This window comes from Pelmatolapia mariae, linkage group LG16_19 (assembly GCF_036321145.2).
Source record: "Pelmatolapia mariae isolate MD_Pm_ZW linkage group LG16_19, Pm_UMD_F_2, whole genome shotgun sequence".
Lineage (NCBI taxonomy): Eukaryota > Metazoa > Chordata > Actinopteri > Cichliformes > Cichlidae > Pelmatolapia > Pelmatolapia mariae.
Window position 1 is genome coordinate 17,654,293 of NC_086241.1, and position 18,111 is coordinate 17,672,403.

The 18,111-nt window shown below is 40.5% G+C and overlaps 1 protein-coding gene across 1 annotated transcript; it reads right to left on the reverse strand.

The window, feature by feature from the left end:
* Positions 1–80: 80 nt before the first annotated feature.
* dnajc3a (DnaJ (Hsp40) homolog, subfamily C, member 3a) lies at positions 81–13,059 on the reverse strand. Its single transcript, XM_063498038.1, has 12 exons — positions 12,810–13,059; positions 12,211–12,321; positions 11,991–12,115; positions 11,594–11,668; positions 9,593–9,745; positions 9,278–9,459; positions 8,039–8,158; positions 7,465–7,570; positions 7,250–7,370; positions 1,387–1,519; positions 828–976; positions 81–625 (listed from the first exon to the last, which is right to left on the reverse strand). Exons 1-12 carry the CDS (start codon positions 12,889–12,891, stop codon positions 471–473), a joined length of 1,512 nt encoding a protein of 503 aa, XP_063354108.1. The 5' UTR covers positions 12,892–13,059; the 3' UTR covers positions 81–470.
* Between the last annotated feature and the right edge of the window lie 5,052 nt (positions 13,060–18,111).

Sequence of the window (18,111 nt, forward strand, 5' to 3'; positions counted from 1 at the left end):
CTTTCAGCGTGAATTTCAGGAGTCACAATTATTACCATTTAGTCTCTGTCCATGTCGGTTAAAAAATGCTCTCGATTCAATTTAATGTACATAAATAGCTCTTTATTTACAGTTCAAAAAACCCTCCATTCATACAAAAATAATACTGTACCTCTGTACAAATACATTCCTACGAATGGATGTGAAGTGATTGTACAATGTGTGGAGAGGATACAAGAGTAAGATCTGACAGATAAAAGCCGCTTCACACAAGTCTGATATTTGTTAGCAGAGTAGGAGACCTTTCCCCCAGAGTTTTATGATTTCCACAGCAAAGACACATTTTAATTAATTTGACTCACTGAATCAGTCACCTTATGCTCCACATTTTTATGATACTTGTGAACAGTATTTTTATGCCAGTGATCTCCCTTTTAAATAGGGAGGAAAGTACAAATATTCACTCCAGCTGTGCTGAAGAGTAAGCCGCCTCAGTTGAAGTTGAATTTGAAGTTAAAGGGCCCGGAGCCAAACGGATTGAAACCCTGAAAGCCGTGGAAACCGCCGTGGAAGTGATGATGATGGTGCCCCTGCTGGCTCTCTGGATCCATGGGGTCTTCTCCGTGGTCAAACTTGGTTCTCATCTCTAGGAAAACGTGCAGATTCTTGTCACACACTTGAATTAGAAATCAATGTCCCTTTTTCTAAAAGCATTAGTGTTAGGGCTGTAGAGAACAATCTAAAGGGTAATGGTAAACGGTACAGCAACTCTTGAAGTGATTTAGGCTTGCATTAACAACTTTCAACACACACACACACACACACACACACACACACACACACTTTACCTGGATCAGTGAGAACCTCCTTAGCCTGAGCGATGTCTATGAACTTCTTCTCTGCCTTCTTCTTTTCCTCCGGATCCTGGAAGTTGTCCGGGTGCCACTGTTGTGCCAGTTTCCTGTAGGCTCTGATAATCTCCTTTTTCTGGGCAGTTCTGTGACCACGGGGAGAGCATTATCAGCACATTTGTCAAAGATAAGAACAGCTTTTCTTTTCTCATTTTGACATAAGCCAGACCTAAAAATACTCATCCAAGTGTCCGAGTTAGTTTTCTAGCTCCAGTGTAATACAAATGCCTCCATGGCTGTAAATTTGTATTCCATCTTGGATTATCAGTAGACCTTTTAAACTCAAATATGTTCAAAAGGCATCAATAATGAAATATTCAAGAGCAGTGATGCTTTGGCCTGATAAAAAAAGCAACCTTAAAGCAAACTAGCGGTCTTTCATAAGAAAACTACTCTTCAAGATTAAATTCTCCCCCAACTGATTGGCAATAATGTGTTACATTTTCTTGCTGAACTTGACCTGCAAAAATTCCCAAATCCATTGACCAATTCCCACCTCTTCACTCCAAGGATCTTATAATAATCCCTCTTCTGAGACTGTTTGAGTAGCCGCTGTGCTCTTTCCAGACCTTCTTTGATGTGACGGTCCCCCTCGCTGTGTTTTGCAGCAGTCTCATAATCTTTAACAGCTGAAGAGGACAAAAAAGAAGGAGTACAATGAAATTAGTATTATTTATTCACTGAAAACTAATAATGTGATGTGAACAATACCTTATGAAAAAACACATCTTTGATTTAACTGCTCTGACACCAATCTACAGTATATCCAGCTTCCTGCTCCTCCCTTGCCCTTATGTGAGAGTTCATTCATTCATTCAAATACAAGAAACTTTGTGGCTAAATATGGGTTAATATGCAGATGATTTTGGATGCTGGCATTGTGCTGTTCAGTTTTGACTTAACACTTAATCATTTTCTGCTTTGTCTTAAGTAACCCTGCTTCAGGGGATCAGCTGCTGCGTGAAAGACTTAGTTTATACTAATAAGCCAAGGCTTCTGGGGGCTTCCCATGATGCAGTGAGTTTTTTTTCTTCACTCACTATATGGTGTTTATACACCACTCTCCATTTAATCGTCCATGTCTTTTATCCTGTCTTCCTCTCATCACCCCCAGCCAGTCGTGGCAGACAGCGTTCCCTCCCTGAGCCTGATTTTGGGGGTTTCTTAATGTAAAAAGATTTTTTACATTACATTTTTTTCTTCCCGCTGTCACCAAGTGGTTGCTCATAGGGTGTTGCTTGATTGCTGGGGTTTTCTCTTTATTATTGTCGGGTTTTACCTTACAATATAAAGTACATTGAGCTGACTGTTGTTGTACTTTACCACTATATAGCTAAAACTGAAACTGCTTCGAATCTATGTCTCCTGCTTAAGTTGTCGATGCTATATTGTCACAAATTTCTGTAAAATCAGTGTCGCCTGACAAAGACCTCTACAAATGAGGACAGACTTCTCAGAGAGAACGCGTTACTCTCTGAACGGTGAAGAGCGGCATCACCTGCGCCGATTTAAACACACCTTACTTGCTGGAGAATTGATTCCTGTAGTACAGACACATTTTTAAATAAATAAAAATACCTACGCAAGGTATGGCAATTAAAATTTCAGAAACTATCCAGCTGTCAGAGCAATGGTTGCCGTGTATCTGAAACCGAAGAACCATGGTAGTGGCAATTAAATTAAAATAGCTGAAATTCACAGCAGACGCTTAAAGACACGTAACAAATGATTGTTATCAGTAGTGAAGCACGGGATCCACAAAAATCCACTTTGTGATATTACATCACTAGTGTCCTTGAATAAACTTTCATATTAAGCCCCATCCCCTTCAGACCGTGTTACAGCTTCAGGCTGTTTGCGTGCACACGTTTGGCTGCTTTGAGGCTTGTTTACCTTCTGTGGTGAATTAACACCCGTGTTTTCTAACAGGTAAAAATCCCACACAAGGTCTGGCTTCACTACCTGCTGATGTGTTTATGCCATGGTGATTACAACACACGCAGACTTAGTCCAGCCAGCATCACCCGCAGCTGCTGAGCTGATGGGATCTTTGAGAAGAATATTATTACTGTCAGGCTGACCTGCTGGACTGATGGCAGCAGTTACTGTGGGTTTAATTGGATGGATACATGGGTGTGTTTTATTGTATGAGTTGAAATAAAGGCTTAGCAGATGCTATGGGTGTTGCCAGTTATACAGTCTAATTTAAGCACAGAGGTTTAATTTATCTTTATTTTTTTGTAGCTAACATTTTCTTTATGCATATGTTGACCTTTGTTTCTAACATCTGAGTTTATAGCTGAGACAACTAATATTTAATACTGCAGAGCAGAAACACAATTTACCCAGCGATTTTCCAAATGCATCGTTCTCCATCACTACTAAACACTACTAAAGCGAGAGTTGCAACATTTTGCTCTCCAACAGCAAAGTGCTCCTGATGTTTCTTCAACTGTCTGTGCCAATTTGGTATTTTTATCACTTGCCACAATGAACACAGAAGCACACAGGAGCTCAGACACAGGCCTCTAGCTGTGAGCAGTTTCACCCACCTGCTGTTCAAACCTTCTGTTTGTAAAAGTAAGCCAATCAGATTTAGAAAAAAAAAAATTTACCTTAAATGGAGAGGAGCTAAAATAGCTAATTTCATAGAATTTAAACAGAGGGGCTGCACCACAGCCCAGTACATGAATCATTTGATCTTCAAATGCTGCAGAGACCAAGAAATTTGCATTGTCTCTCATAATGCCAGTATGTTTCAAAATTATATCATCTGCTTCTGCATAATGCTTCAAGTATTGCTTTAAGTCCTCACCCTGTAACGATTGTCCAAACATTCAAAATGTGTCTGTACATTTGAGCTGCTGAATATAGTCACTGGTTACACTGTTTGTCATTATTTAATATACCTTATTTAATATACCTTCAAGCTAACACTAACCAGCTCGAGTGCTACAGCACCAAAGGTTTGGCTATTACAATATCAGTCTGTATACAAACATGTTGAGATGGGTGTGATGGTTTTCATTACATTTTAAATTTAATTGACAGATACACAAAGTGTAGGCAGGGATTTTGATAAAAATATGCACTGGTCTGTTGCACAGCGGTAGCTGAACATCAGGTGACAGGTAAAATGATTAGTGGGAGACTATTCCTGCAGATTTCACCATCTGCCATCATTTCTGCAATTTGACAAGAGATGGGGAGACCATTGTTTCAGCCTAATCCCACCTCCTTCTGTCAGTAAAGCTTTAAGGATAGTAAGAGCTGAGTGTGTGTGTGCGTGCGTGCGTGCACTTTCTGCCACTGCCATTGAAGCTTCATGTTTGGAAAAACAAGTAATTTTGCACACTTGCTCTGCCAGCAGTGCTGGGCAGGTCTACATCTCGCAGGTTATATTTACCTCCAACACTCGGCTCCACATTTAATTTAAATCATGCTGTATGTAATAAGGTGCTCTCAGGGTTGGTGACGTTTGTCTTTTTTCTGGCTTGAGATCTGTTAGCTGTATGCTTCAACCAAATTCAATATGAAGATTCTCATATTTAGCCACACGTTTAACCTGCACTGTGCTTATCTAAATTCAAAAATAGAAGGCATGTGGTTATTAATAGACAGATTGTATCGAATGAGGCAGAAGGTAATTAGATGTCAGAATCTCTCTCTTCTGTCTGAAGAACAATATTTTTGGTTTACATGCAAAAATTAATTTGCAGGATGTACTCTACATAAGTTTCTATGTACAGTTATGAGATTTGAAGGGAGCAGCTTAAATGAGGTTTCACTAACGCCTAACTTTGTTTCACTCTGCATATTGTGTTGTGTTACAAGGACCCCTTGTGTTAGGCTCCTAGCATGACACCAGTTACAGGTAGTGCACAAGAGTTTGGGTAATTACAGTCAAATGCAAAAAAACAAACAAACAAAAAACACACTTGTACCGCTTTCAGACAAACTCACAGGTTAAACAGCAGTCAGTGGGCTGATAATCAAATGCACTCGATTAACTGATCTGCAGCAAATGTGAACGCCTCCATAACAGAAGTAGTGTTGGTCTGGAGCGTTCTTGTGTGTGTGCCAACACAATGCCAAGGAGGGAAGACATCAGTGATCTTAGACAAGCAACAGTTGTTGCCCATCAATCTGAGGAGGGTAATGGTAAGCGCACCATTTTGCAGCGAGAAAGATTATTCACAAGCGGAAAACATTCGAGACAGCTGCCAATCTTCCTATGAGTGAACATTCCAGCCAATTCACCCCAAGGTCAGACTGTGCAATGCTCAAAAACACTGCAAAACACCCCAAGAGCGCCATCTCAGACTATACAGGCCTCAGTTAGCATGTTAAATGTTAAAGTTCACAACATCACAACTAGAAAAGAACCAAACAAGCATAGAAATATGGCCCATTCAAAGTCCAGACCTCACCCACTTTAAAATTTGGAGTCATAAACAACAGTTATAGAGGCGTTAATTTTAACTTAACATTTATTGAGGTTGTAGTTTGCATAAGTTCATCTGAAATACATTAACGTGCGTTTCAAACATTTTTCCTGCTCTGTTCTTAAATTTAAAGTGAGAAAAAAAATTTCTAAAGTATAAAACAAATAACTTCAGACTCAGCAGCAAACATGTAGTTCAGTTAACAACCCTTGGTCATTATAAGCTTCATTACGAGGCAGAGCTGCTATGCTGAATGGCATTTGAGTTTCAGGTTGTACCCAATAAAGTCAGTAAGACTTCAATCGCTGTGTTCTCATCACAAAAACTTCAATTGAATTTCAGCATCTATAGTGCTGCAGGCTCCAAGATTGGAAGTGTAACAGCTTTTGTGAAACTGATCTGTAATTACCACTTTGCAGATGTAAAGTTGCAGTTTGCACACATGTCTGTTGAGACTCAGTGAAGGTGACTTTTGACCAGTTTACAGTTCACCATTTTATCCTTGTAGATTAACGTGACATTTTATGATAGTCTGTGTGAGGCATTGCCAAAAAAGGCATTTTGTGAAGTCATAGTATTCCTGACCTTTAACCTCTAGATTCTCATGACTTAATCTTTGAGTGATTGTTTTTGCCAAATGTAAAGAAATTCCATCCAAACATTACTGAGTGCGCTCAAAAGCAGGACGGACATAAAACAAACACCCAAACTGAACTGAAGACGAACAGGCCATCTGTACACAAGCTTCAAAATAATGCTGCGCTCCATTTTGAGTGGGAAACCTTTAGCTGGAATGCCCCCTAAAGTTGGATTTCCCATTAGGAAAGTTGGATCAGCAACACAGACCCTAACTTTGCAATGCAAGACTGTGGCGGTGGGGTTTGTTTTGCTGGATCAGCTGTAGGAAGAAGTGTTTAGGGAGCCGTGCCAGCTGGGAGGGAGTGGTACACCTGCATGCATCTGCTAATTAACCTCTCTCCCTGTATAGGAGGAGTGGGGTCAGAGGAGAGTGTGCGCCATGGAGCACAGCAAGTGGCTGCACAGTGGCCCAGTACGGGAGGCAGACGGTGCTCTGAAGTAGGGCAACTCAGCTAAGCAAGCATTTTTCCCCCTGTACTAATTATAATAAAGAACTGTGTGTATGTGAGCAATTCAAGTTTCCCCTCACTCTGCTTACTGAGGAGAACCCACAAGGCAACTAGTGCTACAAAGACATCAGAAGCACTAAACGGCTACTAAAACTGTAGAACTTGTAATCTACGCTGCTGCTGTTGTGCATTTATGACTCTCTAAACAATCCATAGAGAGAGCTGGTAACACTGCAGCGTTTTTAAGCACCAATAAACAAGCATTGTGTTCAAATTTCCAGGTATCCGACAAAACACCACTTCTTTTTCCAATGACCTCCGATTTCCGAGATAAAGAGAATGTGGCTCACGCGTGCGAGTAACTGTACACAAGCATTACCAAGGTGCTTGCTGAGCTTCCTGTTATCCGGTTAGCAGGAACTGAACTTTCAAAATAAGAGCAAGGGAACTGGCCACTTAGAAATCAATTTCTTTCTGTATCAGACTTTGGAAAATAAAAGTCTAAAACTATAGCCAACTATTGTGACGTCAATGCGTGGGAAACATTACATATGAATATAAACGGTAAATATTAATCTAGAATTTCTTCATTTGGTGAAGTGCAGAGATATGAAAACAAGTGAGTGACAATTATAATCTATGACTTTATAAAGTGCATATATATTTGTACTATTGTGTTTTTATTCACTGATGCAGGGATGGCGTTTCTATTCAGCTAATGTGTTCCTGTTTGCTTATTGTGCCCAAGTCAGTCCAGCCAGCTGACAAAATGTTGCCCACCCTCGATCTTAAAGGACTTTGATACAGCTACATATGTCAGGCTTACCTTCCTCATACTGTTCATCTTGGAGATAAGCCTCGGCTCTGTCCTTCAGCACGTTAACATTCGCAGGATTAGACTTTAGGACTTCGCTACACACTGAGATTGCTCTGCTACCCTGCTGGGCCTGGTCATAACAAAGAAAAAACGATGCTTGGATAGATGCTTTAATAAAAGCACAGCGGCCTAACACATCCTTTAGCAGCAGTAAAGGGGCTTACCTGTGTTAGCGCATGGCAGATTCGCTCCTTGGCAAGAAGCAAGAAATGTTGCACATTGGGCTCGGTCGTCATCACCGCCTCGTACTTGCTCACTGCGTCTTCATACCTAAAGGAAGCGGGAGGCGATTATGTGACGCTGGCAAAACAGGGGATTGCAACATGGATCACTGCACCCACAAACACCACACCATCGTTAATTTCTCTTTTAAGTCTTGTAAATATGAAACCTTATATATGTCAAACATGATGTGACATCCATTCACGTTAAGATGGGATTTGCACGCCTCTTTGTAAAACCAGAGAAGTGGGGGAGCCTGAGGATAAGAGAGCCGTCATTGTACAGCTGATGCAATCCCTGGTATATAGATGGGATATTATTTTATATTTACAGAGATGAAGACTTTCCTGACACATTTCTATCTTTGTGAGGACACTAACTGATGTGCTGTTAACCGTACCACTTTACTCTTACCACTTAAACCAGCACTCTAAAGGTGGACCAAAATGATATTATTCCTGAGGATTCAATTTAAACTCGTGCTCATAAAAAATGCTTTCATGAACATACAAACACCTTTGTTCTTGGATGTATTCCTCAGCAGCTTGGATCTGTTTGTTGAGCTTCTTCACTTGCTTGTAATGGCTGTAACACTGCTTGTGATCAGGATCCAACTTCAAGCACTCACGCACCTCACTGGAGATCATAGGACAGAGGAAAGGTGAGGCTGAAAAGGCCAACTTTCAATGGTGACAACATGAACAGCATGACAATAACACACCAGATTTACAGTAAATAAACCCTGATGTACAAACGCATGATCATTAGTAACTTACTTATGTCATCTATGGCTACAGTCTTTCTAATAATAATAATAATAATAAAAATAAACTTGACAGAGACACCAGTGAGAAGGCCAGTCACTGAAACAGCAGTCCACATCATCATACACGAAACATTTGTAATGTTGAGGGTGGAAATGCATTCGTCATGACGTTCATCAGAACAGAAAGATAATTTTATATTTTATAAAATAGCATCTATGTAAAAATTCTCAATATTAATTTCAGTTGTGTTCTGAAATCCATGAAGGCTATGCCATTGTGAAGCCATACGCTGCTCTCTGTACTCTGTTCCACTATGTTTGGTTCAATTCTTGTTTTTGCAATTTTACCACTGAATGCAAACTTCTGCAGACAGTCGACTTCAACATTAGAGCCTTCACTGTGCGCCCACTCACAGCACCTTAAATAAGCGCAAGTTTTGTGGGGGGTTTTTGGGCCACATGAACCGTTGCAGTACTACTCAGCTATTTTGGCCCCTTGCCTCCATTTCCTCCTCTCAAAACTTACATTTAAACTAAAGTGTTGCCTTTTCTGACACACAGAAGGAAATCTAGCACACTTCACTCATTCATATTACTGAAAGTGGTCAAAATGAGACTTTCGGAGAGTGGGCAATACTCAAGCAATTGTAGCAAAAGTGCATGGCTGTACAAAAAGACAACCCTTTTAAGATAATAGCAAAATTTAAAATCCGGTTTACCTTTTTTTATTCTTATGACGCACGGTCTCTGAATGAGCTACCCACTATACTGCACTCCTATGAAGTGTAAATCCAATATATTGCTTAAGAAAAAAATAACTAAGATTAAATCATTATCAGAAATGTTCCAACTATTTTTTATCCTTAGAATAAAAGCTTTGTGATTAGGAGTATCAATCATAGCGACACGCTCTTATTGTGGGATTTGCCACAGTGTAAACAGCAGCAGGGAGCTTCTTGAAAGCAAACAGTCTGCAAGTGAGTCCTTACTTGAGGGACATCTCATGGTCTCCAAGATTATAGTAGATGGTGCTCAGCTTGTAGAAAGCCTGGGTATTGTCATTCTTTAACTTGGATGCAGCTTTAAGGTCGCTGATAGCTTTCCCCATCTCTCCCATCTGAATGAAACACTCTGCTCGCATCTCACGAGAGGTCACATCCCAAACGCATATCTGCAACAGTCGGACAATAACGCTTAGACTTCAGGTGATACGCAAATGCTCTGTACTCTCTGTATCGATGATAATGCAGACAATCCTATGCTTGTGGGAAAATCAGTCAATACTGGCAAGGAATGTCTCTCACCTCGATGACGGTGTCAAGCTGTGCAGCAGCTGTCACATAATCCTTGTCGTCGAAGCTCCGGCGTGACTGAGCCACCAGGCGCTGAATTTCATCTGATTTTGTCAGCTGGCTCTGGGCCTCCTTCTCTTCTTTGTCGCTGGGGTTGGACTTCAGCTAGAAGATTTCAAGGCATTACGCTAAGTACTAATGTAGCTAAAGAAAATGTGATTCCATCTCTCATAGATGTATTCCAATTTGAGATTTCTGTGCCAACTTCTGCCTCCTGAAAATAGTACTTATCACTGCAGTGCTTCCCAGTCCCTGCACAGATTACGTTATAATGAATCTCGTCGCAGAGGTCATCATACTCACAAGAGCCATCTCAGCTAATGGCACAACTCTTACAAATAGACCTATCTACTCTTTAAATGGTTCCTGCTAGCTCAGCTAAGGGAAGAGCATAAATGTGACGCATTACACCAGGCCAATGTTGTGGACTGCTGAAGCAGCAGAACAGCCTGCACCTCTGGCCCGTTCCCTCAACAGTATACCAGCAAAACGATGTCCACAAAAAAATAAACTACAGAAGCTGAGATGCAATCTTTCCCCCTGGAGGCAAAAGAACTCTTTGCACTCTTGATGGAGGATGAATCTCAGCTTAAAATTAAATACTTTTCCATACTTTAGGCAATTCCAGAAATAGACTATTAAAAGTATTCCAAGGCTGTGATCATTCAGTGTAGCATACATAAGAACATAAGAATGATTATGGGACTAATCATTAAGCTTCAACTTGAAGTTCAGAGCTTGCTGGTGGTGGTTTCAGGGAAGTGTGGACAGGTGACCAAAAACAAGCCTATAAGCTGCATACTTTAAGGTCAAAGTGACACCATGTGAACTGTTCATCCAAGTCCCTGGAACTTAGGGCTGTGCGATATGACCAAAATCTCTTATCCCAATAGAAGACATTTCTTATCCAGATAACGATATATAATCGCAAAATAGTGCATTTTCTGTAAATTCTCTGAATCTCAGGCAACTCAACTTGTGTGAAGTGTTTTCAGCTGGGTGTCGTGTACCTGCAGTCGAGTATTTTGACTTTCACTTGTCTTTATTACATGGCACACTGCAGGGAAAAGCCTGTTCTAACCTTTGAGTGTAAGGTTTGTTTTGAGCACCTGGGGGCTCTTTTTTGCTTCCCATTCGTAAACTCTTTCTATACTCTGGTAGAAAAGGTTTGTTGTGTCTGTGCTGGGGACCAGTTCTGTGCTCCGTGTCAGACTTTTCATAACCAAACCATATCCATGTATAAAACGAGTGTAATATGAAAAAGATGGATGTTTTAATATCATCCATCTGATCCTATTTTTCTTCATATTGTACAGCCCGATTGGAACCTAAGACTTATTCACAGACATGGCAAGGCCATATACTGTATGATTTTAGGTGGCAGTATGTGATTCTAATTGGACATGCATTTACAAATTCAAGCCTCTAAAATGGTGAGAGAATGCTCAAATGAGCGTTCCCCATTATTTACATCTAGTAAGTAAACTCAAATATACATGACCCCCCTCCCCTGTTCTTTTAAGGCTTTCAACTTCCCTGGTGTTTCACTGCGAAGAATCTTGTGTTTTGTAAAGTGCATTTACCCTGTAATTATCCAAAAATCTCACACTGTTGTTCCTCACTTTAGTGTTATAAGTGTTATACAATATACTAGCTCATGTTCTATGTTCCGTAAAGGAAAATTAAGTTTCATTCAGCGGCATTTATCTCTTCAAACACACCCCTCACAGTGCTTTTTAATCTGTTATCTTGAAATCCACCACAAGGAGAACACTGTATAGACAACCATGAATACAAGTTTTTGTACTTATAGTTATCATTCTGAAAAAAAGACTACTGCAACATTACTACGCCCATAGATCAACACTGACACCTCCTGGTGAACTGTTGCTTCTCTCACAAGTGTCTGCCCCAGCATAGTTTTGCTTTAAAAGTGGGTATTGCTTTACTTACCACCTTCTTGAAGTCACTCTCCGCTTCATCCAGCTTTCCCTGCTTCAGAAGAAGATTTCCTCTCTGAAGCCGTGCCTGTTGAGTGAGACACATCAAGAATTTGTTTCGCATATAAAATAAAGAGTTATCAACACAGCTGCCAGAACCGACTAATTTCCCAGCACGGCTGGGCCCACAGCCGAAATAAAAAGATAATGTTGCCAGATGTTTGCATGCTTTATCTAATTATTTGCATAGATTTATCACAGAGTTCTGCCTTAAAGGTCAGTCTGCAGTATGACACGAAGTATTGTTTTGAAATTCTATTTTCTGTCAAATTTACATTTTAAGTGAGCATCTGTTAAAAAACATTTCTGAAGAAATACACATTAGACAAACAGTAAAGACAACAACTTACAGATGTGAAGTCCGGTTTGAGTTCAATGACTCTGCTTAAATCAGGCAATGCTGATTTTGACTTCCCCATTGCTAAAAACACTGTAGCTCTTCTGTAGTATGCCATGTAGTTTTGGGGATCTCTATCTGTAAAATGCCAATGAAACTGCCACTTTAGAAGAAACCTTTTGAGAAAATCCAAGGCATTTTTTTGGTGTTGTTAGCATGTCTCTGACACTCACCCACAGCTGCATGGAAATGAGAGAGGGCATCAGCTAGCTGGCCAGCAGCAAGAAGTTTCTTCCCCATCTCCATGTGATTGTCCACACTCCCATCCTTGCCACATTTCACTCCTTAAAAAAACAAATAGAACAAATCATAGTGCAACAAAACAACACTGAGTATATTTTTTACTCATTCAAGTAATGCAATAATCAGATTTTATTTAAATATTCCTGTAAATGACCCGCCCAAAAATGTAAATCACATCAATAACAAGAGCAACGGCAACAGCTTTCCCCACAGTAATTGGTAAAGACTTTCACATGTACCCTAGGTTTCTTACAAGCTTAACGACGTTCACGAGCAAGCATAATCAAATAAGCAGTTTTATCTATCATCTTTTATTCTTTAGGCTCAAACCAGCTAGCTTTAAATAATAAAATCGACCCAGTCAGTGACTAGCTAGCTTAACGTCAGCTAATAATATTAGCGATTTCACAAGCTAATGCTGTCAGTGACATTACCGATGTAATAAAGTAGTCTGAACTTTAACCCGAGTTCAAGTTAGTGGTAGCATTCACTAGCTATAAATGTAAAGTACACCTAGCAAACGTCTTACCTTGAAACCTCATATCAATCAAAACAAGAACATATGGGAAGTACGTCAGTATTTTGTGAGCCACATGATCGATGGAAACCATGGTTAAAGTTGTCTCTCTTTGGATACGTCCCGCAGACTTCAGCTGTCACTGTTTTAACCAGTTCTCCCCTTATTTCGCTACAATCCTACAATGTGTTGGCGGATGGCTACATTTCTTCTCTTTTTCCCAGCCACTGTAGACCAGCATACGCAACCGACCGGTCGTGGGTGATCGTGATTGGCTGAATTATATGGAAAACCCCGCCCACATCTGTTGGTTCAACAGAGAGCAGCCACGGCAGCACAACAGGGTCAGTGTGCGCGCGTGTGTGCGTGCGCGCTTGCGTTGTGTCAGTGGTTCTTATGGACGTACACTAGTCACCTTATTTTTGAGGAAAAAAGTATATCAACTAGAATGGAAACCGTAATTTTGACATTAAAATTTTATCTTTTTTTTTTTTTAAATCTTTATTTACTTGTATCTCTTATTTGTAGCAGTTAATTATGTGGATTTTTCTCCTTTTTTAACGTTTCCCGAACATATAAGTGTCAAATCTTTATGGTAAAAGCGAAAGAGCCTGGCTTCTAAAGATAATTTACAAATACAGAAGTTCTTCTTGGTTTATGGCTGGGCCAGAGACAGAACGGAAAAAGACAATAAATCAGTTAGTAAACACTGACACTTTTTAAACTGTTTCTTAAAAGTATTAACCTGCAACCCAACATTTTATGGAACAAGAAATAGTCTATAGTCTACTATATTTAACAACCTTTTATGCCCTGGCAGTGCTACAAAGACCTCCAGGACTGAAAGGGTTAAGGTACTGTGACAAACAGAGTTGTGCAAAATGGTTGTCATTAGGGTTGGGTAAAATAGGCTAGCAGCAGACTGCAGTACAATGTATTCTACTACTTAAATGCCAATAGTACACAGTTGTGGTCAGAAGATTATATATAGCATGAACATCATGATAATTTTGGACTTTTAATGATTTTTTTTTCCAGGATGGGAAGATTAATAACTTTAAAAAACAAGAGTTGGGTGGATAAACGTGAATTTATTTAGGATTTTATCTAATCCTCACAGGCTCAAAAGTGTACATACAGACTGAAATACACACATACAGTCACTTCAATTTTTTAATTAGCGATGCTGAAAGTTCTACTGTGATTTTAACTTGACAAGGCCAATGCCTATAAACTTCCTGTTAGTGTTCATGATTGTGTTCAAGAGGATGTTCAGATTAATTCAGGAACCACAAAGGCTCAAGCCTGCCATGAACTGGAAACTGCTGGTACACTATTATCACTGTCCACAGTAAAGTGAGTTTTACATCACTATGGACTGGGAGGGTGCCGACCAGGAAAGAAGCCCCTGCTTCAAAATCAACACCTTCAAGGCTTGACTGAAATTTGCAGCTGCCCACATGAACAAGCCAAATGTCTACAGTTGAGGCTTCTAAACCTAAGAACACTGTACCGTTTGGGTTGTAGCATCATGCTCTGGGGCTGTTTTGCTGTCAGTAACATTGTCACATTTCAAAAAGTGGATGAAATAATAAAGAAGGGCCACCTCTAAATTCTTCTTGTTAACCTCAAATGAATAGCTAGATGGTTGAAGCATGAACATAGTTGTATGTTTGGGACAATGATCCCAAACATATTGTAAATATAGGGACTGCGTTTAAAAGCCAGTTCCATGCCAAGACACCAGCCAGTTTTAACAAATTCTACTAGTTTTGCCAAAAAGATTGGTCAAAGCCAGCCAGAATTATGACAGAATATTTAAATTTTTTTGAGCTGACTATAGCAATACATGCTTTATAAACTTAAAAATGAAAAGTAACTTTTACTAATAAACTATCATATAATGAATTCACTGAAAATATACAACAGTTACACATTTTCATCTTGTATTCTCTCAGTTTGTAGTTTTTATTAATGTCATAGTTTCAAAGGACTCTCATAAATAGTTTGAAACTATATGATCATTAAGTATTACTGTGTCTACTGTATAAAGTGCAATTAAAAAAGGAGACAAAGACCAGAAAGGAAACAGGATTTTATCCAAGGCCCCGCCACACCAGAGGGGCTGCAGAGGGGCATAACACATCCCCACCAAAAAGCTTTCTCAAATAGTTTTTAATAGATTAGGACAAAAACCAGCTTGGGTCTTCTCTAGTCCTTGATCCCCCAAACTTAAGAGAAAGAAGGAACAGGAAACAAAGAAAGTGTGGCATGCAGCATCCACAAATCAAGGCCAAGTTATTTCAATCACCAAATGAAGCAGCATTTATTATTAATAGCAACCACATGTTAAACTAAATGCTCTTAAATAGTATAAGTGGATTTCCACAAACATATGGACGGCCCTGCACATGATCATTATGCAGAAATTTGTTACATTAAATGAACATAAAATAATGAGATGACCAGCAGAATGCTAAACACAGCAACAAACCCAACCAAAAGTGAATTGTCATGAATTCACAAACAGTTACATACATAGACAGTGACCCTAAAAATTACCATCAAACAGGAATAATGACTTTCATGGATAGCCCCCCCCCCCCCCCTCTCTCTCTATATATATATGTATAACTCTGCAGATGATTGGAAAACATTAATAAAATCCTAGAGTTATATTTTGGAGCATTTTTGATTTATTTCAATACGCATCCTGGACAGGGCGAAATCATGGTTTAAATGGGGAATCAAGGAGGTTATTTACATGAAAAGGGAAAGACCAGCTCTGAATCGAGGAGGAGGCTTGAGGGTTCATCTTTCACCAATGTTGTAAGCGCAGCCCAACTCTCTGTGAATGGTACTCATCGCCATTGATGAATTGTCATTGATCAATGGTCTTTGATCAGTGGTTGTTGATCAATGATCATGACAATTTGGATATTAATGATCAAGAAACTGAACTCACAGCCTATTGTTCGTCAGTGGTGCTAGTTTTAGTCATTATGCAAATGTACTGTTTATAAAATTGGTGATACCAATACCAATAATAATCCGAAAATTCTACTCTTCATTAAACCCAACTGTCATGGTCCCCATGCCTCTCTGACTGGCTCATGTTTGCCACAGGTTTGTTTGGTTTTATCTCTCTCTCTCCTGCTTGCCTGGGCGGAGCTCATTGTGGGCTCTTGCTCTTGGTGATTACAACACCTGTCGCTGATCCGCTTTACCCTATTTAACGCTGTGGCAGGGAGCAGTCAGCGCTGGAACATTGAACCTCCCGTATTCATGCTCTTAGCTCTCCTTTTAAAAAGACTCTCTCAGTGTTTAATGGCGTATTGAATCTAATCGAGCTCTCTCTGTTTAGATCTCCCTGGAACTGGTGGTGGACCCTTACCTGTGATCCCTGAGCGTGTCGGGATAAGTGGGAATCGGAGCAAGAGTGGGTGAGGACAAGTGACTGTGCGAGAGAAGAGGAGTGGCGGAAATTGGACTGTGTGAAAAGTGAGCGTGGATTCCCTCCCTTCCATCCCCTGGAGCCCTGGACCACTACCCCTTTCACTGTATATACGTATCACTGTGGTTTCACTTTGTGTCAATAAATTGTCACCCTTTTGATTGCCAGAATGCTGTCTGCGCTTGAATGCATCCGTTAGCCATGACACCAACAGGCGTGGAGCAGCTTTACACACTCTTAAACAAGTCAGAGGTAGTTCTACCACCAATCTCCAACGCAGGCCCCCATTTAAAAATAAATGAATAAAGGGTACTTTGATTGAAGTGTAGCAGAACTCCCCAATCCAAATGAAGAGTTTTTCTAAATTTCAGTCAACATTTCAAACTGGGGTTTTCAAGATGGCGGCTTGAAGTGAGGTTTTACCAGGGAGTGCTAGCACGCCAGTTCGCTGATTTTACACTGAAAACCCGCAGTTAAAGCTATAACATGGATACTAACTATCTGTAAGTCTGGGATGAGCATCAGCAACCATTTTTTGAAACAGTCCGACAACATGCCGCAAAGGAAAGTTGTAGTGTCTGACACTGCGGAGGGCCCCAACCTACAGAGCGGAGAAGCTAATGAGGGAACTAGCATTGGAACCGACACGGAGTTGGATATTAGATTGGAACCAGCGGTCCGCGAGGTAATCTGGGAAGTAACTGTGAACCTCACTAAAGTCAATGAAGATAAACTTGGACCAGTCTCTCTGCTTTTACAAGCGCAAGGCAAACAGCTGGAGGACCATGAGACACGGATAAAGGAAGTGGAGGCCCGGATGTCGGTTTTGGAGGAGGTCACAAACCCAGCGCTGGATAAGCTCCAGTCACTGGAGAAGCGGGTAAAGGAGCTAGCGGATCGCGCTAATGATTTGGAAAATAGAGGGAAAAGGAAAAATATTCGTATTATTGGTGTCCCAGGAGGCACAGAAGGTAGCGACCCTATTAGTTTTTTTGAGTGCTGGCTGCCTGAGATTAATATCAAAACAAAAGCTGGTCGACTTAAAGTGGAAAGAGCGCACCGCACAGCAGCGCAAGTCCGTCCTCTGGACAGAGAGCACGTCCTGCGCTGATGAGACTGCACAACTATCAAGACAAACAGCGGATTGTGAATGCAGCATGGGCAATGAGCAGGGACAACAAGCCCTTGAAGCATGGGAATGCCACAGTGATGATTTTCCAGGATTCTGCCACGATTGTACATAAACGGAAAAAGTTTTGATGAGATAAAGAAGCGCCTTAGATCAATTGGAGCTGACTATAGGTGACCCACCGTGGATCCACTAAGATCTTCAGAGATGTGGCTGAGGTGGAAGGCTTCATCGAGTCGCTGGACTTAGCCCCTGTGGCTGACGGCAAGTGAGAGCTGGCCTCCATTCGTCATCCCACTCGATCGTGGATTTGTTTTACTCCACACCTCAAGTAGCTGCCTATGGTTGACTGTTCCTATATATTTCCCAGTTTTTTCTTCCTCTTTTTCAGACACTACGTAGTTAACATTGAGTGCCACTATCACTATCTTTCGCTATGAGGTCGACTAGAATCATCCTGCTAAACATTTGCGGTATGTTATGAGCGTTGCTATAACTCCTGGGGTGTTTTTCTTTTGAGGTAGGGAAGTATTGTCTGCTGTTAGGAAACCACTACACTCGAGATCCTCCACTTTAGGAGCGGGACAGGGGGTTCTTCTTATTTTTGTTTTGTTTTGGTAACGTTGAGCATTGTTTCTTCAGTTTGGTCTTATTTGTTTATCCGTTTTGTTTTACCCCAGCTCTGTTTTTATGTTTACTTGCATTTCTTTCATTATTTAATTTTAGGAAGA